The sequence below is a fragment of the Syzygium oleosum genome, unplaced genomic scaffold (genome assembly GCF_021117445.2).
Source record: "Syzygium oleosum isolate NSW1041296 unplaced genomic scaffold, Sole_v2.1 Sole_v2.05, whole genome shotgun sequence".
Classification (NCBI taxonomy): domain Eukaryota; kingdom Viridiplantae; phylum Streptophyta; class Magnoliopsida; order Myrtales; family Myrtaceae; genus Syzygium; species Syzygium oleosum.
The window spans coordinates 12,416,074-12,443,912 of NW_026607489.1; the positions used below are offsets into that span (position 1 = coordinate 12,416,074).

Below are 27,839 nucleotides of genomic sequence, written 5' to 3' on the forward strand. Positions count from 1 at the left end.
CACTAATTAGATCATGACATTATTAATTATCCAATTAATTTGATTCCCAAAATCTTGGAATCTCCAGCTTTCGAGATATCAACAAAGCCTATCGGACAACACAGCCATTGCATTAATACAATTGACACATGACTCGTCCCAAAAATAAAAGTGATAATGACATAAATGGTCCCTGAACTTTGACCCAATGTGCAATATAATCCCCGAACTTTTAATTTGTTCAATATAATCCTTTGATTTTTGGTATTCATCATTTCTCTAAGCTATCTTTTTTATTTGGTAAAATGACACAAATAGTCCATAACTTTTAATTTGTTCAATGTGGTCCCTGAACTTTTTCTTACATATCTACAGATTAGACACCTAACTAAACGTGAAAAATTGATTGACGGTGGACTAGGAAAAGAATTATGGGACACATAAAGCATTTTTATCGGCCTAAATCTCCGAAGATTCCATGAAATCTAGCACGGACTTATTAAAAATGTAAATCCAGGTGATATGCAAACTTAGTGTTTTTGTAGTATCAAGTTTCCGCAGCTCCGCTTCCGATTGACAAAGAAATCTGTGTAGCTCCTGGATACATATTCGATTTCATCGTGCTTTTTACGAAACGGTGTGGAAGTTTCGAGCACTTTTTTGGAGTCTAATTAACCCTTGTGCTACAAGCTATGTGTTCACGATCGTACTTCAATCATTTTCATCTCGTTCTAGGGATCGGATAACTCGATTAAATTACTGGAAACCTACCTTTCTCTTTAGGATTTGAGCTTGATCTCTAATGTTGACTAAGGTTTGCGTAGTAGATGCAGTTCTTGTCTAACTAGTTTCGCGATTCGTCGAAACAGGAAAAGGAGCTTCAATAATTGATATGCTGGTTGTTTCTTCCTCAAAGCAGGAAGACAGCTTAAGTTTTGATAAGGAAAGATGGACAGCAAAGTGGAAATCGTGCTGCGGTGTCGCCATATCATTATTTGTTTTATTGATGATCTTGTGATCATAGTTTAACACGCGACATAATGCGTGACCCCGTGGGATTAACTTGTTTTGGTATCGCGATGATGACACTTCATTTCTTCTTTTATTCATGGGTATGATAACCGACCGTTCATGCTTTTGTTGACAATCCCCGGTGGAGTGTCCCCAAAGACATACAAAAGGAAAAGCAGATGAATGCTCGACGGCAAGGAATGTAAATACAATGTAACCACGGGTAGCTTCCAATGTGTGGTATTAGAGCTCGCGGGATAGATTTCAAAGTCCGAAATTTCGAAACGGGTCATACCACCCTGTAGCTACCGTACACCCTGCACCCTGTACCCTGTATTGGGTACCCTGTAGAAAGGTACAAGGTGCCGTATATCTATTCCTTAGTTAAATACGAGGGTACTTACTAATAGATCAACGATCTATGATTCCTTTAGAAAAAAACAAACTCTCTTACTCCATATCACGCTCCCTTTCTCTATGACAAGCTTGGCCATGTACATGCCGATACAATATAGTCCATGCTCTAAATAAAGTGGGATTGGCTTTCATGGAAACTCATATTTCAAATGAGGAGTGGAGGAAGTTGATTTATTTCCTTGTTTTTTTTTTAATACTTTTGATGTAATAAACACCGTAAGATTATGTTATTATAAGACATGAGCATATCATTTATGCAGTCCATATGTTTTGTGCTGAATGCTCAATGTGTTAATAACTAGAACTGCGACAATTTTTTAATTTGATGAAAACTTTTTTTTTTTGGAAAAGTACTGGGCAGTTCGTTGTACTTGTCGGTTCTTCAGGTTCTATCGAGGGTCTAAAAACCTAGTATATGTTATAGGGATAAAGACCCTTACCACCTCGGAACCTGCACGCCTCGAATAAATATCACTCGCGAATAGTCACGAGACGATAAAACTTTTAAGAATCTAGAAATACAGGTAATATCACGTTGTTTCATATATCTGTCAATAATAAGAAAGAAATCCCAATCCACACGTCAAACTATGTCAAATCATGAAAGTAACAAGTGATTCGTCTTCCCACAAGAGTCCGACATGGGGGGGACAGTACAGCTGCAAGAGCAATGCCCTGCATTGCTGGGATTTCACAGGCTTATCCAGTTTCACAATCTCATCAAAGCTTCACACTCAAGTCAGCCGCAGAAAATGACTCGATGGAACCTTGAACCGACGATGTTGTGCTTGTGCTTAATGCTTATCCAGTTTCGTGATTAAAATGAGATCATCGTAACCAACTTGTCAGGACTTGAACCCTAAAGTCAAAACCACAAATTTCAGCAGATGTTTTATCAGCGTACGACTTTGGAGGTGGCCTTGAGACTGATAACTCGTACGAGACGTGCACCATATAAAGTTCGAGAATATCTCCCCCAACCCATCTCACCTGATTAGCAGCAAACTGCATCCATCCTGACTAAATATATGAACAGCAAAAGCCACCCAAACCCACCCGGTTTATATCTTATGGCTAAATGTTATGAACAAAAGAGATACAAAAATATTAGGACGATTCTTTATATGGTTCCGACCGAACAACGGATTTTTTTTTTTCCCATGCTGGTGGGTTTCTGATAGAGTTGGTATTTGTCAAAAAAATTATCGCTTAAAAAATTGCCGGTTACCAGATTTCTCGGTGACTTGTTTGTACCTTATACACGGTTTCATGAAATTACCAATTCTTTCGACAGTGTGCAAATCATCAACTTTTCATATCTTTTATAAAATTTTCATTTATATTCCTTAATAACGTCTTAAATTTATCAATTCTTATAGGAATTTACCAATTTTTATTTGAGTGATCTACCAACTTTTTCTAATTAAATTACAAATTAGTCTTGAGTTACCAACATTTATTCGGGATTTTTATTATTGTATTATCAAGTTTTTATCTCTTTTACCAACTTTTATCTGTTATTTGTATAAACATCTTAAATTTATCAATTCTCGTATAAATTTACCAACCTTTATTTGTGAAGTTCACTAGCTTTTCTCCTACTATGTTACCAATTTGTTTTCGTTTATCAACTCTTATTTGAGTTGCTTACCAATGTTTATTTATTTTCTTATAATTTATCTAATTTTATATTGAGTTACCAACATTTATTTGTCTTGCTTATCAACCAATTATATTGACCAATTCCCTTTTTGAAATACCAATCTTGATTATAGTGATTACTAATTTTTTTCTTCGATTAAGTTTCCCACTAGTTTTGCTTTACTAACTCTTTTTTGTCCTGGTTACCAACATTTATTTGATTTTTTTAAATTTCCAACTTCTCTTATTTCCGAAAATAAAAATCTCTTATATATATTAGAAACTTTTACAAAAATCCAATTAAGTTACCAATTAGTCGGTGAGTCACACTAATTGAAGTTAGTAATCTTTCAAACGAGTTAGTAAATGTAATGAATTTGTAGTAACAAAGGTAAATAAAAAGAGGTAACTCGATAAAATAATTGGTAAATTAAAAAAAATCAAACATTGATAAATAACTCTGTCGCGACCTAACCTCCCGCGGTGCACCACCTAGGCGTTCGGCTAATGGATTACTAAGCCTAAACCTAGCTCGGGCTTTCCCAAGCCCATACCAATTCGCAATTTAGGTTCAAGTTCTTAACATGCAAGATCATTTCAATCAGGAGTCGCCACTAATCTATTTTTTGGTGGGTCGATTAGAAACCCAAGTAAAGTATTGGGAGAATTAAAAACTCCTACGAACCATAGATTATGGATTCGGGGACTTGGTTACACTAGATTACTCTAATGTCCTTTCGGTACCTTTTCTCTTTTATTTCAAATGAGGAAGTGCAGCAAATGACAGTAAATGAGCAAAAATATGCAGTAAAATATGCTGCAAATGAGAAAGTGTAGCAAATGACAGCAAATGAGCAAAAATATGCTGCAAATGAGGTAGTGCAGCAAATGACAGCAAATGAGCAAAAATATGCAGCAAAATATGCTGCAAATGAGGAAGTACAGCAAAAGACAGCAAATGAGCAAAAATATGCAATAAATATGCTGCCAATGAGGCAAAACTGCATCAAAATATGCATCAACAAAATACTAAGCAACTCAACATTGAGAACCAATAAATTCCAACCTTCCATTTGTCATAGATTGCAGCAAACCTCTTGTTACATACAAAAATTGCAGCAAACTAATAACACAACCGTAACTACAAATTGCAAATACACGTACATAGTACAAGCCTATCTTAAATTATGGTAGACTAAGAAACTTTTGCTCATAACTGACATTACATTTGACCATAAAATAGGCTATGAAAAATATCAATAACACAATTAACAATCGATAACACTTTCTTTCGATTTTCATCCTTCGAACTTCCTTCTTCAAATGGTTGGCCAGAGATGCTAAAACCTTCATTTCAGCTTGCAATGAGTCGACATCGTCCAACTCGTCCATTAATGCAGGTGGAGGTTGATGTCGAGCTTCAAGTAGCTTCACTATCACCTCTGTTGCTCGATCTGAAAATTTCGCATCAACCCACTTGAAGAATTTGCACTTCGAGCCTTCTCTATACCTGGCGCATCCATGGAATCTTCTCCCGGGGTTCAATCGAGTCCAAGATGTTCTTCTTGGACTCAGTAATCCACAATAGCAGAAGAACCGACCTTCTTCTTCACTTCGTTCAAACGAATTTGAGCCGCTAGTGAAGCTCCTGCCATCCATTTGTAACCTTTGGCTGTCAATTTCGGGAAAACAAGGAAATAATATGGCCGGTTAGGGTTTGCAATTGGGGAATATGTCCAATTAGCCGATTTAGGGTTCCTATATTTGGGGGAGAAAGGTTGAACGACGTCGTTTTCGCTATAAGGGCTTACTAGACTCTCCGGCCTGCTCCGGCCAGCCATCTCAGCATCGAATATTAATAAAAAAGAGCCACATCAGATTTCCGGCGTGCCATGTCAGCTTTGGCACTAAAGTGATCGATTTTCAAAAAAGTTGGCACCAAAGTGATCCGAAAAAAAGTTATGGCACCAAAGTGATCGCCGTACACAAGTTATGGCACTTATAGTGTACTTTTGCCCATCCATATCCATTCAAATTTGGAAAATAAATTGACAAATCACATCTCGGGCATGAGGATCGGATTGGCCAATTTTCAACGCAATCGCGAATCGTATCTCGGGCGGGAGATCGGATTGACGATTTTCCGTACAATCGCGAATCATATCTCGGGCATGAGATCGAATTGGCAACCATAACATGTTATGAAATTAGGAAATAATTCCTAATTCATGGATTTCGAAAATATTTATGGATATGAGAATATCGACATGACATCTAATTAAGATCACAATAAATTCAAATTAGGCAACTTAATATATTGAAATTTAATCAGATAATATATTACCTAATTCAAAATATTTCACGGATGACGTTTCCGAATTTGAACGACAGATGGCGGATGGGACGCGGTGCTTCACGGTGTGGTGCTCGCGGTGGGCTTTACAATGGCGTGGCTCTCGATTGATCCGTGTGAACGTGGCAGCAAAGGAGCGGCTGTGAGGTCCCAACGAACGCGATAGTGAATGAACGTGGATGTGTCTTGGCCACTTTCCTTTTCTTATTTTCTTTTTCCGAATCCTCCGTTCCCAGAGCAGTGTTGCAACGGCTTCGTGCAAGGCGTGGTTGCTTCGTCGTTGGCGCAGGGACTCACGGTACATGACCCTCTCGGCCACGGATCAGCAGGTCGTCATCGGTACGGCAGCGACTTCCACGGTGATTGCTTTGTCGTCGTCGAGGAGTAGGTGGCTTCGATGGGCAGCAGATGACGATGGTGAGGCGGCCAAGGTCGTACCCGAGAGGGGTAGTCGCGGCGGTAGAGGGACGCTCAGCCACGGAGCCTCTCTTCTCACTCTCTCTTTTTCGTGTCTCTCGATTGTGGCCGTGTATTTCAATTTTTGTGGCCTCCTCCTATTGCGAACCCTAACACATCTATTTATAAGAATTAGTCACGGTTATCTTACAAGAGCCAAGATATATTATTTCTTAATTCTGATACTCAACTTAGGCAATTTTCTGATTATTTCCTCTAGCTGAACATTCACAAGATAATATGAATTATCTTCCAAGTATATTATTTAATAATTCGATAATTCAATTATCCCAATTTGCTCTATAATGCAAATTTCGGTCATAAATGTATTCAATGGACTTGGACAAACATTTAATCTTTTGGGCTGAGTCTAATCAATTAAGCTCAAAACCATTCACTTAAGTCCATACCTCGCCGGTCCAATGCAAATGCAACTATACGAGCCTAATTACTAATGCAAATGCTCCTAATCTATATGCAATTTAACTAATATTTTTTCTAGGGATCGGGATCGATCCCTAATTTTTATGCAACGAACGACTAACCGGGTCGTCAAAATTTAGGTATCAACAAACTCGTATAAGAGTTGGTAACACAAAACTAGTTGATAATTTAACCAAATAAAAGTTGGTAAAATACATGTTAGGGTATCACAGAAACCCAAACCAAACTTTCGACAGCCTTAGTTAAAAACTTTCAAAGGAACGCTAAAATGGTACGGCGTGGCTCGTCGGATCTCGACGGCCAATTCACAGGAAGGCATACAACTTCTCTTAATAGTTAGATTGGATTAATTAAGCAGTCCTCACCTTCTCGTCATCTTTTATGAGCACGTAGTACATGTTCCTTCGAATCCCAAAATAACTAAACTGCGGCACATGTTTGTAACATAACGACCTCTTGGGTTTAGGCAGCGTCAAGTCAAGACTTATACATTGTAAATTAATTGAGGCGTAGCAACATAACATAAGTTAGAATGGTCGGCAACCTCCAAATATGTCTCAAATTTGTAGAATCAGATACAAATGCTCATCAAACAAACATAACCCTGAATACCCAACAGATCAACCAAATTCAACAAATTAGAGCAATAAAAATTAAACAACCATGACAAAATGACGGGTGGAAATAAAATAATCAACTACTTAAGTCGCCTAAACACCAAATCCTCCCGACGCTAATAATAAAAATGCATCATGGCTGCAAAAGAAGCCACAGCCAATGGACTCATAAGAACCGCAACCGCAACTGATGAGGTCCCTTTTGCTGCTCCTGAGGAAGCACTTGAGAGTGGGGAAGCATATGGAGAGAGGCCGCCCATGCCGGCCTGCGGAGGGTTGGCGATGGAAGGAGGAGTGTAGCGAGGGCTTCGGTGAGGAGACATCACATCGACGATCAAGCGCTGGCCGTTCTTGCAGTGATTGGTCACCCCGCTTATGAAGTAAAAGAAACCGGGCTTGTCGAGAGTGAATGTGCTGTTCCCGTTGTTGAAGGCCGTGATAGGGTTGCTTGTGTTGCAGTGGTAGTAGCTCCATTTGTCCACCACCAGAACCGAGTCATTCTTGTACTCGAAATCTTCAAATTATGAAAAACCGGTCAATCGACAAAGCTGTACTAACTCCACCAAACTTCTGAGGAAATAGCTCCATACTTACTCATGTGCACTCATTTTATGATATAGACTCTGGAAAAACAAACTTTCGACTAAAAATGCTTTGCGCGCGACGAGCATTCTCTTCCGGAGCTCTAAGTTGCCATAGCCATTTGTCGGGATTTCACACTAAAGTTTGCACCTTTTCGAGTAATAGCAAGTGAGATCTATTGAACAAAATTTCCATCCCTTCAGGTAATGCTAAAGACCTGCTCCAATATGGTACGTATATTTGAAAGCTCATCAACGAATTTGCATGAACAAGATTTAGGATTAGTTTTGACAACCCTAGCTCTAACATCTGCAAATTCACACAGATTCTTCTATAACCAAATCTCTTCCATTTAACTAAACATAGTTTAGGAATCTTCCCCTATGTTTTTTTTTTGGTAAGGGGAATCTTCCCCTATGTTGGTCACTCACATGATCAACAACCACACATTGTCATTGTGTATCAACGAGTGCATATATCAGAGACGATATCGAGAAAAAGAAAAGCAGAAAAAGAGAAAGAAGAGAAAAAGACTCACTGAGAGAATCTCCAACACGGAACCTGTTCCTCGTAGCCCAGTCAGAGTAAAGCGAGGAGTTGAGTTCTGTAGGTTCGTGCCAACCTTCACCGTCACCCACTCTGAAGACCCTCGCGGCTTCGACCTTCGCCTTCATGGAGGCTCCACCAACAAGAACAAGAGCAGCGAAAACAGCGACGACCCAGTTACAAAGCCCCCAAAAGAACGCCATTTTCATACGACTCTAGCACGAACCGGGCGAAAGAACGACAAACGAGAGGAGCAACGCGCGCACAGAGCTTCGTCCTTTTGGAGCGATAGCGAAAGGAGAGGAGGGATGATTTTTATAAGCGGGTTCGGTTTTTTTCCCTTTCCGACGAACGTGGAAGCGAGAGCGGGGACGTGGCGGTTAGCGGCGGTTAATCGTGGGAGAGTGGCCAGAGTCAGCTTCGTCAGTCAAGGAGGAGGTCGTGCCAAGCCCGCTCGTGGGCCACGGGCACGGCGCGCGGGGCCCAGCATGGCCCACGATGGCGGTCCAAACTGCCACGCGGCTACTGTGTCGGGTCGGGCCCGACCCATTCGTCGTCGCGATTGAACCATTGGTTTTGGATCCAAGCAGGTCCAAGGGCTTCCTCACCGACAACGAGATCGAACGGTGGACGACTGACCCGTGGAGCAACTAGCCGTTGGGATCCAATTCCCAGGGGGGAAATAGAAGAACCATCTTGGAGAGAGATCCTGAGTTTTGGAAACAGAGCGTCTCAAGAAGAGAATGGCAATTGTTAACTCTCTGCGCCTCTACTGTTTTTCGGGTCCTTTAAATTGTCGGATTCGCTTTCGGGTGAGTTAGGGACAGCTTCTGAAAAAATAGTCGTGGATGCGATGTTACATGTTTCAGCTGCCGGGTATGGCGTTCGGCAAATGCTTCGCAGTTGCATTACCGCGTGCCAACTTTAAGTTACTTTGCCCGCCTTCGATGTGCGACAATCTCAAGACATGTGTTGATCAATCGCACATGCCCTAGCTCGTCAAGACACAGTTGCTTCCCTGATCAAACTAGAGATTCCCTCATCAAGACATACTCAAGCTTCACAGCATGGAGCCTTGTGATTAATAAATTTGTAAGAGAATGTGACTTAGCTAGGATTCTCTTTGGCTGAGTGATTAATGGACACTTAGCGCAAATCCGATGCTTAGGTTATCCTGTTCTCTTGTAAAGCAATTGTGCATGATCTTTATATCCCTAATATTGCTGTCAATGGCTGGAGAAGACGCATTTTGAGAGAGCTTGTCCCTGTGCCTCAGTTACAACCTAATACGTGCTGGTCAATGATAACGAAGATTCACTTATGTATACACATGCTCGATCACCCATAACTGTAATTTCATCCCATACACGAAACAAGCAAGACCGATAAAATTTACCAAGAGATCTAGCTACACGAAGTACATATGCTTCACAAGCGAAGATGGCTTCGGCCGATTCGATCGGTCACAAGGCGCGCGAAATGACTTTAGCTATTGTTTTAACTAACTAAGGAAGGAGGATATGTGGAGCTGATGAGTAAGTTAGTATTTGGCTAGCCAGATGACATCTAGGACAACCGAGGTCGCGAGCAAGATGCAGCTGAAGAAAGTGAAGGCGATCGAGACCGTGACATGGTCACAGAAGCTGTGGAGAGGCTTGCAGAAGTTCGGGAGCACCGTGTGCCTTATCCCCGTGCGGTTCAGGTTGGTGACCCCGGAAGCGGCTGATCCGGCGCTCATCAGCGCGTACGCAAGCACCTGATCTCCAGCAAACATGAGCCACGCGTAGTTCCTAGAGGGAATCACTGATGATTTACTGAGCAATCTCAAGACGCAGATGAGCAGTTGCAGGAAGGAGTGAATCGCGACCGCCCCCGAAACGCCGACCAAGTACCTGAATCAGAATAAATCGACTTGGACTCCGATTAGCACGTAGTGTCCTCTATACTGAGAAATTATCTGACTAAGATAGAGTTGTGAAAAATATCAACTCTAATTACGTGTTTCCGGAGAGGAAATTTTAGTGCATCAAGCATAATTATTTCAACCGACTTCCTAATCATGCAAATATCAACAACTAGGGGGGCTTATTACAAATTTATGCCAGGAAAGCAAAGGAAAGGTACCACGCCAATTTAGTGAGCTATTATTACCCAACAACATGGTCAGCATCATACGAATGAATCAACAAACAATAAAAAAATTCCGTTGGCTCATCGACATGGGTTGAAACCAAAAGATGTCCTCCTTTTTCTTTTTTCTTTTGTTCTTTTGTTCTTTTCAGAAAGAGGACAAGATGTCCTGAGGTAGATGCTCCTTGCTCACGGGTTCTCTTTGCTATTCCTTCACACCTTTGTTCTTAAGGACTACGTTTCTCCAAAGCTTCACAAGTCACAACATGACAAAACGAAGCAGGACAAATTTCTCCGGTTCAGCCGGTCAGTTTCCTCGCAGGATCCCGGTTCAAAAAACAAAAGAGAGAGAAGTTTACAAGAACAGTTGCATTTTGGACATAAGTAGCAGTGGCTTCGGACGGTGATCGAGACATCTTGCCAAGAAGACTGAAAAGTGAGACAAAACTCAACCGAGACTCCAGTGTATGACTATTGATAAGTTTGATCTTGGAGAAGATGTTGCTTAAAATCAATGTTGTTTAGATTCTTTGCATTAGATTAAAGAAAGATCAGTGACCTACAACTGAACCCATATGCAAAGGATATGGACCACCCATGATTTCTTTCTTCGCATGCGGTAATGTACTAAGCTTCATTTAGTGATGCTGGAGTAGAATAATTTCCCATCATGTTTCTTGAACTTGAATTATTTAGCGAAAATCCAAAACTTTCACTCATTATACTAACATGGATACTCGCAATAAAGAACGAGGGAGAGAGAGGGGCGTACTCGAAGGAGTTAGAGAAGGACCATTTGGAGTGAACGGGGAACTGAAAGCCGTAGATGACGAGAACGCTGTGCTGCTTGGCGGTGACCATGAACGAGAACGCCGTCAAAGAAGCCGCCATGCACATCGCCCTCAGGATCACGTGCATGGCGTCGGCGTTCCGGCGAGCGGCTTTCGGGCGTGGCGCCGCCGCCACCTCGGGGGACCCGTTCATTGTCGCGCCTCGGTGATCGGCCGCCACTTTCGTCTCCGGCAGCTGCAGCGCCGCCTCTGGTTGCCGCGGCTTCTGTCCGTTGAACATCTCTCTCTCTCTCTCTCTCTCTCTCTCTCTCCGTGAAGAAAAAATGGTGGTGCAGAGACTCTGTTGTGTGTGCGACTGTGTTTTTGAGGGAGAGAAAGAGTGAGAGTGAGAAAGACGGAGTTGGCGAGTGTTTAAAAGAAGGGCAAAGACTTGGCTGAGGCAGCAACTCCTGTTTACTTTACATTTCATTGTAAGACTTTTGTACACACAAATCGGTGCAAAGAAGGGCAAATGTCTCGTTTGAAAAACAAAATTCTGTAAAATTTAGTTCATGGTTATATGATGGACTAAATTAATTACAATTTAAGAATTACATGACAACTTAATTTTTTTTAGCGAGACCCACAAGAAATTTCTGATTGCACATTGATCATACGTGCCTAATGTAAAGGATCCCTTAGATTGTGTGGACCTTACTTGAGATCCTTATGATCTAACGGATCACGCACTAAGCATAATGATCCAAATACGTGCAACGAGTGCTAGGTCGTGACACGATGTGAATTTTACAAATTAAGGAAATACGATTGGCTTGACACGACAGAATGAGTTCATGCAATGCTCGCCCTTTTTTTTTTTGAACAAGTAAAAGGTATTTGCTTCTTATAGTAATGAAAAGAAACATATTCATCTCCTACTCTAGTACCATATGTTGTGCCGACACGCATCCCATTTCATTTGACGCTCGCCAACACTCGATTAAATCCCTTAACCGCTAACAGGCATGTGGTCTTGCTGGTAAAGGGATTGAAGGGTAGGACGAAGAATATCATATCCGGGGTTCAATCTCCATGAATACTGCACACAAATGTACATAAAAAAGAGAAATGAGATAAAAAAAAAATTCCCTAAACCAACCCTTTCCCCCTCTAGAGAGAGAGAGAGAGAGAGGGAGGGAGGGATGAGGTTATACATCGTCGAGACTAGCGACAAATGTGGGGTGGTGGAGGTCACGATTGATTGTAGTGGCCGGAGGGACGCGACATGAACTCCGACCTCATTTCAAATCGTAATATGACACACTCAAAATAAGTCGCAATCTCGACTTGGTGAATGGAATGTCACACAATACCCGTGTATAAGATGTAGGATTAAACGTTTCAAAATATTTATATGCTCAGCATGATAAAGAAAAGAAGAAAATAATAATGATAAGTACTTTGAAATTGAAAACACATCCGGTACCATAATACGACACGATCTCATGTCAACCAACTATTCAATATCATGTGGAATATCATCTCAGTCACATGAGAAATAGAGATGTATTAGCTAATTACCTACCCCTAATCTACGAGCTTTTAAACGTTTCGAAAAATCCGAAGAAAGTGTGATATTATAATAATCACGAGTTTAAGACGATAGCCTTCGATTTTTTGACGAACTAGCAGCCATTATGTACTTACCATTAGTCGCTGAATTGGAACTGATTTTAGTTGTAGTGGGGTGAAAATCACAGATTCATGGTGTTCTGCTGTAGATCTTACGTACCATGTAAATTGGGCATGAGAAGATGAGTAAATTTTCCCTTCTTGTTGAAATTCCTGTTTTCCAGGGGAAAAAATGTCAATAAATTTCAAAAAATAATCAAAATTCAGGAAGCGGCAACTCCCGGGCCCACGGTCGATCCCGCCAATGGGCAGCGCGACACGTGGCAAGATGTGGTGATTTGGAGGCAAACGGGGAACGCCCGTGAGTGCACAGGACAATTGGAATCGATTGCCTCGGGCAATTTGCTTTGACCCGAAAGAAACAGAAAGGCATGGGGGTAAACGATGATATGACGCACATTCCACTAGGTAAATTTGTCTTTATAGACATCCTCCTATAGGTTTTGGTCACTCAATTTAAAAAAAAAAAAACATTTTTTAACCTTCGAATTACTTCAAAAATTAAATCAGTAAAAAATTCTAAACTTGAGCACGAAAACCCCAACGCCTATTACCGAATCTATCAAAACTAGGCCCTAGACCAAAGAGACCGGGCTCAGATCTCCAGTGACTAGGCGGCCCAGCTCGAGATCTTGGTGCCTATGCCTCGAATCCCTAACACCCGAGCCTGAGCTCGAGTCTATCAAGGCCAGGCTTGGGTCCATAGAGGCTGGGACTTAGGACCCTAGTGCTTAGGCCCATGTCTCTGACGTCGAGGGCTGGTCGTTGGTGCCAATGCCCAGATCCATCGAGGTCGAGCCCAGGACCCCGTGCCTATGCCCAAATCCCTAACACCCAGGCTTAGGTCTATCGAGCTCGAGTGTCGAACACTTTCGGGATCCTAAGCCCGAGCACCGAGGACTCATGCCTAGTGCCTATGTTGTACGGAAGAGCACCCTAACTAGATGAGATGAAACAAGAATAATCTGAGCATTGAGATTTATGTGGTTCAGCGAAAAAAATTAGGGTGCTCTTCCACACAACAATTGGTATCAGAGCCGATGGTTGATTGGTGGGCCCCCAATCTGTTTCGATGTTTGGTGAATATCTCAACAAAGAAATCTCATGATCGACTCTTGTTTTGATCACGGTTGGTTTGGCGAGAAGTGACCATGGACAATTGGTCTGGTGATACAAGATAGAGACCGCGGGTGATGCAATCCCAAGTTAGCAGTTGATGATGGCTGTCGTGCATATTTGCGGGTGCATTGCAATGAATTGGAGATTCAAGTTGAGATAAACTGATGTAGAAGAATACCTAAATTAAGGGGAGCAAAACTTAACACTGAGCTCACATGTGAGGAGGAAATTATTGAGATACATGTGTGAGTTGTGTTAGAAAAGTCTCACATCGAATAATTGATGTGATGTCGAGCAGTTAATATATCATAGATTGCCCATAACTCATTGGCTTAAGCTTTTGAGTAAAAGTGAATCCAATCGGATATGTTGGCGGACTCGGATTTGTGCTCTCTCTTGACGATCTCCCCAGGTGTAAGTATCGGATTTCTGCTACGCACTCCTAACAGCCTAGCCTTTGTGAACCCGAGCTCGAGCACCAAGGATTCGAGCACAATCACCGAGTCTCGAGCCTAGCCTCCATAGACCTTGCCCTGCATCTAGGCCCAGGTTCAAGCACCAGGGTCCCAGGCTTAACCTCCATGAAACAAGGCGCAAGCATCGAGGTCTCTGGCCCAAATGCCGAGGAGCCAAACACAAGCACCGAGATCTCGAGCTCAACTTCCGTGGACCCATGACCAGTGCCCAATCTTGGGTCCACCAAGGCTAGACTTGGTTTCGCGGAAGTTAAGTTTGGAACCGCAGTACCCGTGCTCAAGTCACTAGCCTCTTGATAGTTGATGTCTATCTAGGAAAATAAAAGCAAGAATCCTTTTTAAACGACGAAAATTCGAATTCCCCTACTTAGAAATTTTATGAGTAAGACTCTTTCACTTACACAAATTATGTAACCAAATCTCGACACACAAAATTCGACTAAATTCAACCAATGTGGTCATCGAAGTATGCTGGAGCTCAAGTGGATTAATTGTTGTCTACGTGGACATCCGAGGAGCGTGGAAATTGAATGGATAAATTTTTATTTTATTTTTTCCTTTTTCATGACCATTCACCATCCATATTGGGTTTCCATGTAGATAACATTTAATCCTTATTACGTTCTGGCAACCTCCAATAGTCACGCCAATTAGATTTAGTCGGATTTTGTGCGGGGAGGACTTCATTAGACATTTCTCGCAAATAGAATGCCTAATAGAAAGATCGAAAAAATGGAAAGTAGATGGACTTGATTAAAGAATTAGTAAAGGTATAAAGGTCGAAGAGCACAACTTTTATTCTAAAGTGACTTCTGCTCATTTGTTGAAGCTAAATTGAATAGAATAAAGGTACAAATAAAAGTGAAAATGTGAAGAAGTCTGGATTGCAAATCAGATCATTTGCTCAATTTTAGTCTTTTGACAACAGAGGTTGACATATAGCTGCGCTTCTGGACAAACGCTACAGCTTACGATGATGGCGTAGATGCCTGCTCTAGCATCTAGGCAACAACGGCAGAAGATCTAACCCTTGTTTTTTTCCTCTTCTCGTACCAAAAGGGGGTCAAGATCAGCGGGTTTCGTCTGAACAGGTTGCCCTCATCTTTCTCTAAGGTTGCTGTTCACACAAGGTGCCTCACGCAAATACACTCTGTAATTTGACATCCACCGACAGAGAGAGAGAGAGAGAGGGCGCAACGGCCCGAGGGCTCGGTTTCGCAGCGGAGTGTTAACTCCGAATCGACCGGCCAATCGACCGATCCTAAGAAGACATGGTCATACGAGGGCGGCATTTGGCTCCCATCTCGGCTGCGAATTGGGCATTCTGTACGCCGTCCCGCGGCCGGGGCGAAAGCCCATATGGGCCACAAGGCCCACAGGGACAGCCAAGGCGGGCCTCCCTCTAGGCCCAAACACCTCTCCCCCCATAACCAACCACCACGTTCGTGCACGTTACCTTGGGATGAACAATAGACAAAAGACTAAAATGTATGTCCGGGAATCATGTAGACTTTGTCCTCCCGAAATCTCCCGACCTCAATGGGCAGATTCTGGTCGATCCGAACCTCACATTACGGGGACGTGACCGGGCTGGTCACACTTTCCTCGGACCACCAACACATTATCACCAATATACTTTAAATTTTATCGATGAATACAAAAAAAAAAAAAGGAAGAAGGAAAGAAAGCTGGAGTTCATTGGGAATTGGGGTGTTCTTATTTTAAGGGGGCGATGGTCATCATTGCTCTCCGAGGTGCCTACGAACTTGCCCTTTCGAGTGCCGCGCCTCCCCCTCTTCAAATCGTCCTCTCTCGTTCGACGGAGCTAAAGCTCGTGCTAAAATTGCACTTTCCATCTTTCGTTTTCGGGGTAATTATATATATAGAGTTAATACTATGAAAAATTCTAAATTAATATATCTATGATAAATTTATCATAAATTAATTTTTTGAATATCAAAAATCGCAAACTGGTACGCTCGTGACAATTTTACCCTCCGTGAGTTTTCGTTTCATTTTACCATCAAATTTCTGAGTTGGATAACACGTGGCAGTTGACAGGTGTACTGATTTTGAATTTTACCTTGGGTATATCAATTTATTATTTTTCGTGGTATTAATCTAAATCAACGGAGAGTAAATTGATCACAAATGTACCAATTTAGAGTTTTTGACAATTAAATAATTAATTTGGGATAAATTTATCATGTGTGCACTAATTTAGGATTTTTCGTCCTATTAAACCTTATATATATATATATATATATATATATATATATATGTGTGTGTATGTTTGTATGTATCATGTAGTGCACTTTTTACGGATGGCATTTCAATTGTCGTTTCGTGTGTGACAAAAAAAGAGGTTTGTCGTTTTGTGTTTTGTGGGGGGCAATTGACGAGGGTCGCCTAATTGTCGCCGTATCGTTCGTGATTTGGTGGTGGCCAACGACAGATTACAAAGAGAAAGAAAGGGGAGGAGGTAATTTGACACAATAATTACATACCATCGAGTGTTTTTCCTCTCTCTCTCTTCTTCTTTTTTTGGCCCCCTCCTTTTCGCAACTTCCTTCCGCCTCAATTTTCAAAATTCAACGCCACGCGTTATTCAACTCAGTCCTAAACATTTTTGAAAATTTAAACCGGTTTAGTTCTAAACCTTTTGATAATTTATCAACTTAATCATTTCGTCCAATTTTGGCTAGAACTTACTGATGTGGCAATCTAGCTAGCATTGACCGTCATACATGACATGGCCAGCGCCGACGTGGACAAGAAAAATCAAAGCTAATGTAGACTTTTTTGTAATTTTTAAAAACAAATTCTGATTTTTTTTTTTATCTTTTCGACATCGCGGTCCATAGTTGGAAAATTTTCACATCGGCATTGACCGTAGGACGGCTGACATTCAAGTCAGTGATTTTTAAGTTAAAATTGATCGGAATGACTAAATTGACAAATCATCAGAATGTTTTGGATTAAATTGGTAAATTGTTGAAAGTTTATAACTAAATTAGCACAATTTAAAGGTTTAGAACTATATTAACAAGTCGTGAAAATATTTAGAATTAAAAATTATATAGTTAAAAGATTTAAAATTGAATTAATCGCTGTCTAATAAATTTAATACTTCTTGGACAATTATTGCATTCCCGATGATGCTAATCAAGCCCTCCAGTGCGGTCGCTATATGCTAGAGAAGACAATTTACATCTTATTTGACTTGTACCCCAATCATCAAATGCAATCTACAGTGTCTCTCTTAATAAATTTATTCTTAATCTTCTAAGTGATTTTGCTAATCTCCTCGCTTCATGTAATGGTGTTTTTCGTGTCACCTCGAATTCTAACTGTTTGTTTCGTAATTATTTTAGTCATTTGCGACTTTTCATCCTCTTCTTTTTTGACCTTTTTCCTTTTTCTAATGATGTCGAAAGCTTTAGAGCTATTTATTTCTCCTTTTCATTTTTTAACATAAAAAACTGTCACCCTGGCATTACATGCTTATAATTAACAACGTTACTGAAGGAAAAAAAAAATTAACCTCAAATAATTTAGCATAAAAATTAAGTATCGTTGACGTAGAAATTTGTCAAAGTGTTGTAGTTGATGGTTCAATCAACATGCACCTGTCAGAGTTACGAGAGGAGCGGGAAATAGTTATGCCGAGAACAATTAGTCGATACAGTGCAGCTAGTCGACAAGAACACTTTCAACGATAAATGGTCAAGAACCGGAGGAAAAGTCGGTAAATTTAACTTGTACCGTTGGCAACAATCGTTCCAATTGTTCGTACCTTAATATCTCATCATTTAACATCTTGTCTAAAATCAACAAATGATCCTTCAAACCCTTTGTTGGTTCTCTCGTTACACTTGAAAGATGTTTCATCCTTTTTTTTTGCGAAACAAGTATGTTGCACTCTTAGTCATCTTTCATTCCGGCCGGAATCTATCTGTATATACACACGCTCGCAATCTCATTAAAGTTAATAGATCATACAAGTCCAAGGATTTGATAATGCGTAATATTTGCATATCACAACAAATTCGAGGCGCACGAGAGTGGTGAGATTTTCACGAGCAAGAAGTGGAACGTGGGAAAAAAAAAAATCAGGGGAACAAGAAGAAGGCAAGAAAGAAAATGAGGAAGCAAAGGAAACCAACCCCACTCTTCCAGCACTGTAAAAGCCGTGACTTCACACACTCTGTGCTGTGAATTCTAAGATTAGGTGTCAAATCTGCCTCGCAAATCACGGCCCCATCCGGCGAATGACTCACTTCCCCCTCCCCCCCCCCCCCCCCCTGATGAAAGCCCAATCAGAAAAATCCAACGATAAGTGTCCAGCTAACACCTCTCCTTGTCCCTACAATCTTACAATATCTATTACATCACACACCCACCCCTTTCGTTTTCACGTCTCATCATGTCCTGTCACTGGAGGGGGAATTCTATATATATATATATATATATATATATAATACTTTATATATTATATACACATATGACATGTGTATACGTACGTGAGCGTAGGTATATGCGAATGGGGGGGGGGGGGGGGGTGGTGCAGCAGCATACGGATATGGAAGGGGGTGTGTGATCATGACGTAGCCTCCCGAGCCAGGAACAAATAAATTCAAAAGAAATGAGTTTTCTCTTTTCCTCTCTTTCTTTATGGGGGTTTTTCAGCTTTAAAATCCGAGACGCATGCAAGATAACTCATGATGGTGTTCTCTGTGTCCCACGCCAGGCCTCTCTCTCTCTCTTTCTTTCTCTCTCGTGCTCTATAAAAGAGTAATTTATAAGTTTCTGATGCAAGCGCTCCGTTTCTCGAATTGCCCCTTTTGATTGCTGTTACTTACCAGCATGCCATTCGAGGGGAAGTGGCCTTGTTGGGGTAAAATTTTTTGATGGACAGTGTTGCCATGAATGGGAAGGTCCAAGAATAGTTGTAGGGAAACGATAGTTCCATATCCAAATCACAGTTTTCGAATTTGGCATTTTGGGATCTTTTGGGCAAGGCCTGGTTTAGCAGGTTCTGGATTCACCAGACAAAGAGGACATTTTTTGTTACGTGCATCCTCAGTTTCTTGACAGTGATTTTAATGGATAATTAGTTAATCTTTCACTTCCTTAGCTTTGTTTTTCCAATTCCCAAAATCCCCCCCCCCCCCAAAAAAAAAAAAATTGGTGGATTCTCTTGATGTTCTTCTACTCTAGGATGTTACTATCAGGAAACCAAGTATATGTATTGCTCTCATTCTTGCTCGTTATCAGCTCATGTTTAGGTACTTGTGTTGATGAGCATCTCAACTCTATTTAACATAGCAAATGATGAACTTAATCCAAATGCATCTCGTATTGGATTCTCGTCTCATTGCAATAGATACTATTTCCAGAGATCCCTTTTTCCCGCATTTTTTGTTTCCAAATCCTAGAAGGACGAAAACAAAAAGAAGTTATTCTATGAATCCTTTGGCAAGTTCTTGCAATGCTGCATTAATTGCCCTACTAGATAGATTTGCGCAGAGATTAACTTTTTTTTCTCTGGAGTACAAAATCATGAAAGATTACACTAGCACAGTTCACAAAGATTGACCCGCAAAGAGAGAGAGAGACAGGGACAAATGTGGTCTAATACCTCAAAGATTTGACTTTTTGCAGGAATATCTTTTATCCTTGTCTGTCTTGGAGGGCATTACTGGACCTCACGCCTCACCTCACTGGACAGAGATCCTCATTTAATGATTTTTGAAATACAAACCACAGATAGGAAGAATAACACACTCATATAGTTTGTTGCTCTGTTCTGTTGTTGCTGCTGCTGCACACAGTGAAGTGAGAGAGACACTGTTGTGTTCAAAAATAATAGAATTTTTTTTTTTTTGCAACGGACCTTGTTCTGAGCCGAAAGTGACGAACCAATGAAAGCACGAGCGCGCACAGAGCAGAAGAGGGTATAGCAAAAACCAAAGTAGAACCACTTTCTTGTGCAAATAACAAAGCCTTTCTTTTGGTCTCTTTTATCGTCTCTCTCTCTCTCTCTCTCTCTCTCCCTCTCCCCAACTCTCTTTACTCAAATTCAATGGATTGTAGTGCTTTTTCTCCATTTTGCAGGGGCAGGGAATAATTATCACCATATCTGAGATCTCCTGTTTTTGACTCCAAACTTCTCTCCCAACCCAAACCATCATCTCTCCCTCTGTCTCCCTCTCCCTCCCTCTCTCCTCATTTAATGGGTCTTGCTTGGAAGTTTTTGGATTTTATATCCTTTCCGTGAAACCCCCCGCCCCCCCATTAAAGATGTGTGGACGAGCAGATGAACAGTGGACTCGGAAGAATCTTTATTGGCGCGATGGAGATCGGTGAGAAGGAGAAGAGAAAAGCTTCTGTTGCGGCTTCTTCTTCAGCCATTTGTTTCTCCTGGAGCTGAAATTTGGATCTGGGTGTGAGCGAAGTTCGCAACTTTATGCATACCCAAGACTCGCCGCTGAGTTGACTCGTTGACTCGCTCGGATCATGTGACCCTGAAGAGTTGAGCTCCGATTCTTGAATAATAGACAAAAGGGTGTCGGTGTTATGTATGAAGCTTGCGATTGTGAAAGGTATTAGGTTGAAGAAGCGCTGATCTCTAGAGAGGGATTTTTCACTGTTCGTCTTGTGTTCGGTGATGCTTCTCAATGGGACAACAAGGGATGAGACTGCGTAATTAGACCGGGGACAATATTTGTTTTGTTGTTTGTATCAAGCAGTTCTCAAGATTGCACTGAAATCTTGGGTATTTCGCATTTTGCATGTGGGTGAGAGCTCTAAAGAGTCGAGAAAAGAAAAGGAGGGTGCTTTGGGGTCACGCACCGTGGACTATTTCTTGAGAAGTTCTGCGGTTCTTTTTCCTGGAAAGTGAGAATTTTTCCCGGAAAGTGAGGGTGATTGAATTGAATATTTCTGGAGATGGCAACATCCTGCAAGGAAGGTAAACTCGGGCACAGCAACAGTAGCAATAGCTTGGACAATGGAAAATATGTGAGGTACACGCCTGAGCAGGTTGAGGCCCTTGAGAGGCTCTACCACGAGTGTCCGAAGCCCAGTTCACTCCGTCGCCAACAGCTGATCAGGGAGTGTCCCATTCTCTCCAACATTGAGCCCAAGCAAATCAAGGTCTGGTTCCAGAACAGAAGGTATGTCCATGTCCCTTTCTTTTTTGGGTTTCTGTCATAGTGCGAAGTTGCTTTTTTTGCAGCAAGAAAACATGGCAAGCTTGTGTCAGTTCACGAAGTTCCGTTGTTTTTCTTCTTTCTTGTAGTTGAAGGGTGTTGTGTCCTCATTGCTTTATTAAATATTGGTTGGTAAAGGCTCGAAGAGTAACCGCTGAAAGTCTGTTCTTTCGTCGATTTTTGGAAGCGGTGCCCTGTGTTAAGTAGTCGCTTCAGTGTTATAAGTAATGTGAAGCATGTTGTCGAAGTTAGTGTTAACCATTACAATGACTTGGTACAAATAGGCATTTTCCTATAGCAATATGAAAGTCACATGCTGGTACCTGTGTGCTTTTGCCGATTGCAGATGCAGGGAGAAGCAGAGGAAAGAAGCTTCCCGTTTGCAAGCTGTGAACAGGAAGCTCACTGCAATGAACAAGCTATTGATGGAGGAGAATGATAGGTTGCAGAAGCAAGTTTCTCAGCTGGTGTATGAGAATGGCTATTTCCGTCAACACACCCAGAACGTATTTTCTCTTTTCCTTTGTATATCTCTCCTATTGAACACTGTGAAATAGTTGGAGATTGGATTTACAGCATTGGAAGATCATTTCTTTATTTTGAGTTCTTTGTTTCTCGCTTAGCGATCCTGATAGTTAGCAAATGAGAAGGGTTTTGTTTCTTGTTAGTTTCATGAGTGTTTTGTGTGATATGACTATTTTGGATTGAGACACGGTGGTGAAATCGTTTCTTACAGACGACGCTTGCAACCAAAGACACAAGCTGTGAATCGGTGGTGACGAGCGGTCAACACCAGTTGACATCTCAGCATCCTCCAAGGGATGCTAGTCCTGCAGGGTTAGTGGGGATGTGGTTGTGGTGTCACTTTCTGTCATTTAAAATGCCCTTTTGATCCTATTCTTTTGTTTTTGTCTCCTTTCGCTGTTAAAAACAACGTCCTGGTTCTTTCCTTATCTTTTTTAATAATTAAATAATATTGTGTTTGCAGGCTTTTGTCCATTGCAGAAGAGACTTTAGCAGAGTTTCTTTCAAAGGCCACTGGAACCGCTGTGGAGTGGGTCCAAATGCCTGGAATGAAGGTATCTTTGGACTTATTATCTTTTTAAGTCTTTGGCATAAATAATTTCGTTGAGATAATACCTGGAGAGCTTTTTACTTTGTTGTAAAAATTGATTTTCATGGAAATGCGGTCTATTTTTGAGCTCTATTTGATTGCAGCAATATTCAAGCTGCTGTTTTTGTTTTTGTCGTTTCTAAAGTGGTGTTGTGTTTGCGATAAAATTGACAAAGATTTATGTTAATTTGCTTAGCCTGGTCCGGATTCCATTGGAATCGTTGCTATTTCTCATGGTTGCACTGGCGTGGCAGCACGAGCATGCGGACTCGTGGGTCTTGAACCTACAAGAGTAAGTATCTCAGAACCGTTCTCTCCAGTTTGTATTTGGAGCTCATTCAAATGTGTTCATAAATGTGACTTGGAAACTGATTCAGGTCGCAGAAATCCTAAAGGATCGACCGTCATGGTTCCGTGACTGTCGAGCCGTGGATGTTTTGAACGTGCTGCCGACAGCCAATGGTGGAACCATTGAGCTGCTATACATGCAGGTGATAATATACACTGTGTGAAGTGTTTTGCTACTCTAGAATGTAGTGTGTTTCTCATGGTTCTATTCATTATGCAGCTCTATGCGCCAACAACCTTGGCGCCAGCTCGTGACTTCTGGTTGCTGCGTTATACTTCTGTTCTGGAAGATGGGAGTCTCGTGGTATGTTGGTGAAAAAGTTGTTGGCTTGCGTTTGGTCTTTTTGTTTAGACCAGGAAATATTGTTTTCTCCCCCACTTCTTTTCTTTGAATTGCAGATGTCATATAAACACCTTTTTCCATATCAGCTGCTCATGTCTATTATAAATTTGGTTAACTATCCTTGTCATTATCTCGATAAATATGACATGTAGGTGTGTGAGAGGTCACTTAAAAACACTCAAAACGGTCCTAGCATGCCTCCGGTACAGCCTTTTGTCCGAGCAGAGATGCTGCCAAGTGGCTACTTGGTACGTCCATGTGAAGGTGGTGGTTCAATCATACGTATTGTTGATCACATGGATCTAGAGGTAAAAATTGTGAAGTATCTTCAATGATCTTGCTTGAAGTATATTTTGCTGTTCAATAGTACTAACTTGAGCATCTCACAGCCATGGAGTGTGCCTGAAGTACTGCGCCCATTGTATGAGTCCTCCACAATGCTTGCTCAGAAGACGACAATGGCGGTAAGTTGACATGATTCATGGCTATGTTTAGACTCAACTTCTTTTAGCATCTCTAAGTGTTCTATTAACTGTTAACTTTAACACGTTGAGTTTCGTATTAGCTGGAGGGGTTTTTCTGATCCACTTTTTTCCCCATCTATGAGATCAGGCTCTGCGACAGCTGAGGCAGATAGCTCAGGAAATTGCACAGCCTAATGTTTCTGGCTGGGGAAGGCGACCCGCAGCGCTTAGAGCTCTTAGCCAGAGGTTAAGCAGGTGAAAAGCATCTTCAAAAGTTCAGCTCCTGATTTGATTGCTGATGGTTTCTTGCTGCTTCTTTAAGCTGATAAATGATGATGTGCAGGGGATTTAATGAGGCTCTTAATGGATTTACTGATGAAGGATGGTCGATCATGGGGAATGATGGCATTGATGATGTCACTATTCTCGTCAATTCATCCCCTGACAAGCTAATGGGATTGAATCTTTCGTTTTCGAATGGATTCCCAGCTGTGAGCAATGCTGTTCTATGTGCTAGGGCCTCTATGCTCTTACAGGTGCGGATGCTAATTGTCTTTTTTTGACTAGTTATTCTAGGAAAAAGTGTTGCTAAGCAATCACTATGTATGTGGATTCATGATCCAACTGAATATACGTATGATTTATAGGCAAATCTTTGGAGTCTATTCTACTCGGTGTCATCTTTTAGGTTAGTTTTGATTTTTGTGGGTATCGCTGGAACTACTACTCTTTCCATCTGTTCTCTAGAAAGGCATGCTCCTAAATTGTTTTTAGGGCAGTGAATGGCTTATAGATTTTTCTGTAAATGACGCTCTCCCGTTTTTGTTATCCTATAGACCGTGTGAGCAAATGGTATGCGACCTACATCCTGATGATTTAGTTGTTAAATTCCGAAAAGAGTCACCCCCCCCCCCCCCCCCCAACCCTGGCCACAAATAGAAGAATAAAAGAATGTCCTTTAGGAAGTTCCTTCCAGTTCAATTTGGGTCGAAGCATTCTTTCTAAATGACTTACCTTAGCGTTTGTTTTGATTACTCTATTATGTCTCTATTTCTAATCTCATTGTCCTGGCTTGATCTTTTTCCCTTTCAGAATGTGCCTCCTGCAGTCCTCCTTCGCTTCCTCCGTGAGCACAGGTCAGAATGGGCTGACAACAGTATCGATGCGTACTCAGCCGCAGCAGTGAAAGTTGGTTCCTGTGCTTTACCTGGATCACGTATTGGGAGTTTCGGGGGTCAAGTTATACTTCCACTTGCTCATACTATTGAGCATGAAGAGGTATGATGGATGGCTAAATACTATATCTGACACCCTGTCGCGACCGCCCTTTTCGCGAGGAAATGTGGCTATAATTTAATTGGGCGATTAAGAAAATAGGTGTCAACACACCCTTTTGCACCATCCTTTTATTTTGTTCAAATCGATTGTGATTATCTATTTTTAGTTGATCCATATCTTCTCTTGTGCTTTTTAAGTTCTTGGAGGTCATCAAATTGGAAGGTATGGGCCACTCTCCAGAAGATGCCCTAATGCCTAGAGATATATTCTTCCTGCAAGTAAGTATTATTTCTGCTTTGCTTATATTCTTGATTATTCTGTTAAATGCAAAAGCAATATTTTTGGCTTGATCAGTCACCATTTTCATGCAAACCACTGAACATTGTTAGTTAAGTGAATGTAGAGACTAGAATCATCTGATGTATGCTCTCTCTCTCTTTCTCTCTCTCTCGCGCGCGCGCGCACAAGCACGTGTGGCATCTTTTTCTAGCTGTTTTTGGTTAATCTCTCTTTTTGCCTTTTTTTTTTACAGATGTGCAGTGGAGTGGATGAAAATGCTGTGGGAACCTTTGCCGAATTGATATTTGCTCCAATTGATGCTTCCTTTGCTGATGATGCACCTCTTCTTCCTTCTGGGTTTCGTATCATTCCTCTTGATTCAGTAAAGGTGAGGCTTAAACTTACTTTATAAGGCATCACTTTAAACTACTACATTGGTGATCACTTCACACTAACCCTGGATTCCTGCAATTTCTTTTCTGTCACATTGATTATTGTGTTGCGCTGCAGGAAGCTTCTAGCCCTAATCGCACGCTGGACCTTGCTTCTTCTCTTGAGATCGGGCCGGCTGGAAATAGGAGTTTCAACGATATCAATGCTAATTCTGGCTGTACAAGATCAGTGATGACTATTGCATTTGAGTTTGCATTTGAAAGCCACATGCAGGAACATGTGGCCTCCATGGCTCGCCAATATGTGCGTAGCATAATATCGTCGGTGCAGAGAGTGGCACTAGCGCTCTCTCCATCAAATCTCGGTTCACATGCTGGTCTGCGTACGCCTCTTGGCACTCCTGAAGCCCAAACACTTGCTCGCTGGATTTGCCACAGTTATAGGTCTGCCACTCTTTTCATCTTTATTTATAACGTGTGAGGCTCATGATACGTTCTCCAAAAAAAGGGAAAAAAAATCACGAGGCCATCGGAAGTTACTTTGTAAAACAATCTTTCGTTAAGAAAATAGGTGTTAAGGAAAGAGTGTTGGCCTTTTGTTGATGCACGTTTATGCTGTTGATCTTTATTGACCAGTGAAAAGGTAAAGGACTACAGCTTTCTCATTGTTGGCAGTTATATAAGTTACTTTAATTTTAGACAGCTGGTAACTTATGTTTGGACATCGATTCTGATTGATGTGTGATTTATTACACCACCTTGTGTGTCTGATGGACGTTATCTGTGAAAAATGCAGGTGTTACTTGGGGGTGGATCTTCTCAAGTCGAGCAATGAAGGAAGTGAGTCGATTCTCAAGAACCTGTGGCATCATTCAGATGCTATCATGTGCTGCTCTCTTAAGGTGCACTCTTCTTCCATTGATATCTACGAAAAATAACCCACGAGGAAATCGTTCCTTTACTACTGAAAATATTTACGCCTCTCAAAATTGTTGCCAAAACAACGATCTCCTTCAAAAGATTTCAATTGAGGCCATCGGTCTTGTGAACTTAAATTTGAGGACAACTTGTTTGTGACTGTTCACAATGCATCTCATATAGATGGACTTACGAGTGGATGGTGTACTTTACAATTCTGCGAGAATACTGTAGTTTATCTCTATTACGTTGTTTCTGTGCTGTTCTTGTACTATGCAGGCATACTTTCCGTTTTGCAATATGATCTATATTCTAAAACCGCTCTTCATTGCAGGCCTTACCCGTATTCACGTTTGCGAATCAGGCAGGTCTGGACATGCTCGAAACCACCTTAGTGGCGCTGCAAGACATAACCCTTGAAAAGATATTCGATGATCATGGCCGAAAGACTCTCTGTTCAGAGTTCCCGCAAATCATGCAACAGGTCTGTAACTTCTTCCCACATTCTTGTAACCCAAGACAGTATTTATTTGGAAAAGCTTCTGATCAAAATGGGATCACTTAGGACAAGCCAGAAATATTCCTAAGGCATAGAGCTAGGACTAGATGCAAAAGAGGCCACCTAAATTGGGTTTTTTGCTTCTTGACAACATTTCTGTTTTATTTAGCCGCTTCAACGTGATCTTGTTGTAATTAATTGCAATAGCATTTGAACTTGACCATTATTCTATGAAAAGTGGTTACTGCATATGTCGACTTATTAAAACCTCGGTAGGTTCTACTAACTAAGCTGCTTGAGTTTTCTTGCAGGGTTTCGCTTGTCTTCAAGGTGGGATCTGCCTCTCGAGCATGGGACGACCAGTGTCGTATGAAAGGGCAGTGGCGTGGAAGGTCATGAATGAAGAAGAGAATGCCCATTGCATCTGCTTTATGTTCATCAACTGGTCTTTTGTGTGATTTTTGTTGCAGAAGCTAAAGGTGTTAAGGCTATGTAAGCCGTGAAGAAGACTCTTTATCTAGTAACCGCCACTCTAAACTCCTTCGGTCTGTGAAAACCTTAGAACTGATATGTCCTCTTGTTTAGACGTTCGTCATGTAGACGCCCGGTTGATGTTGACTCTTTTGCAATGTCTGTGTAGTTGGTTATGAATGGACCTGGATATTATGCTTGGAAGTGGTTAATTATCATTGTCGTCTATAGACGTGGAGGTAGCTTTCGTTCTAGTTGGAGATGAATAGAGTTTTAGGTAGAAAAG

At 41.4% G+C, this 27,839-nt stretch overlaps 3 protein-coding genes and 1 long non-coding RNA gene across 5 annotated transcripts; 1 reads left to right on the plus strand and 3 right to left on the minus strand.

The window, feature by feature from the left end:
• Positions 1-6,836: 6,836 nt before the first annotated feature.
• LOC115678256 (early nodulin-like protein 21) lies at positions 6,837-9,169 on the minus strand. Its single transcript, XM_030601594.2, has 2 exons — positions 8,039-9,169; positions 6,837-7,432 (listed from the first exon to the last, which is right to left on the minus strand). The coding sequence occupies exons 1-2, from the start codon at positions 8,253-8,255 to the stop codon at positions 7,035-7,037; spliced, it is 615 nt and encodes a 204-aa protein (XP_030457454.2). The 5' UTR covers positions 8,256-9,169; the 3' UTR covers positions 6,837-7,034.
• A 153-nt stretch (positions 9,170-9,322) lies between these two features.
• On the minus strand, positions 9,323-11,333 carry LOC115678255 (CASP-like protein 3A1). The gene is made up of 2 exons (XM_030601593.2): positions 10,949-11,333; positions 9,323-9,938 (listed from the first exon to the last, which is right to left on the minus strand). Exons 1-2 carry the CDS (start codon positions 11,245-11,247, stop codon positions 9,587-9,589), a joined length of 651 nt encoding a protein of 216 aa, XP_030457453.1. The 5' UTR covers positions 11,248-11,333; the 3' UTR covers positions 9,323-9,586.
• An 8,698-nt stretch (positions 11,334-20,031) lies between these two features.
• On the plus strand, positions 20,032-27,757 carry LOC115678315 (homeobox-leucine zipper protein ATHB-15). Of its 2 annotated transcripts, XM_056311567.1 has the most exons (19): positions 20,032-20,207; positions 20,351-21,411; positions 21,794-21,953; positions 22,184-22,284; positions 22,436-22,526; positions 22,758-22,853; positions 22,939-23,052; positions 23,130-23,213; positions 23,405-23,560; positions 23,642-23,716; positions 23,865-23,971; positions 24,060-24,252; positions 24,809-24,994; positions 25,192-25,272; positions 25,527-25,661; positions 25,784-26,109; positions 26,462-26,567; positions 26,918-27,067; positions 27,394-27,757. In XM_056311567.1, the coding sequence occupies exons 2-19, from the start codon at positions 21,185-21,187 to the stop codon at positions 27,538-27,540; spliced, it is 2,535 nt and encodes an 844-aa protein (XP_056167542.1). In that variant the 5' UTR covers positions 20,032-20,207; positions 20,351-21,184; the 3' UTR covers positions 27,541-27,757. The 2 variants fall into 2 exon arrangements, with proteins under 2 accessions (XP_056167542.1, XP_030457528.1); XM_030601668.2 differs by lacking the exon at positions 20,032-20,207 and having other exon boundaries at positions 20,226-21,411.
• LOC130138196 (uncharacterized) lies at positions 21,176-21,899 on the minus strand. The gene is made up of 2 exons (XR_008816616.1): positions 21,771-21,899; positions 21,176-21,641 (listed from the first exon to the last, which is right to left on the minus strand). It is a non-coding gene; the product is annotated as an uncharacterized LOC130138196 (long non-coding RNA).
• Positions 27,758-27,839: the final 82 nt, after the last annotated feature.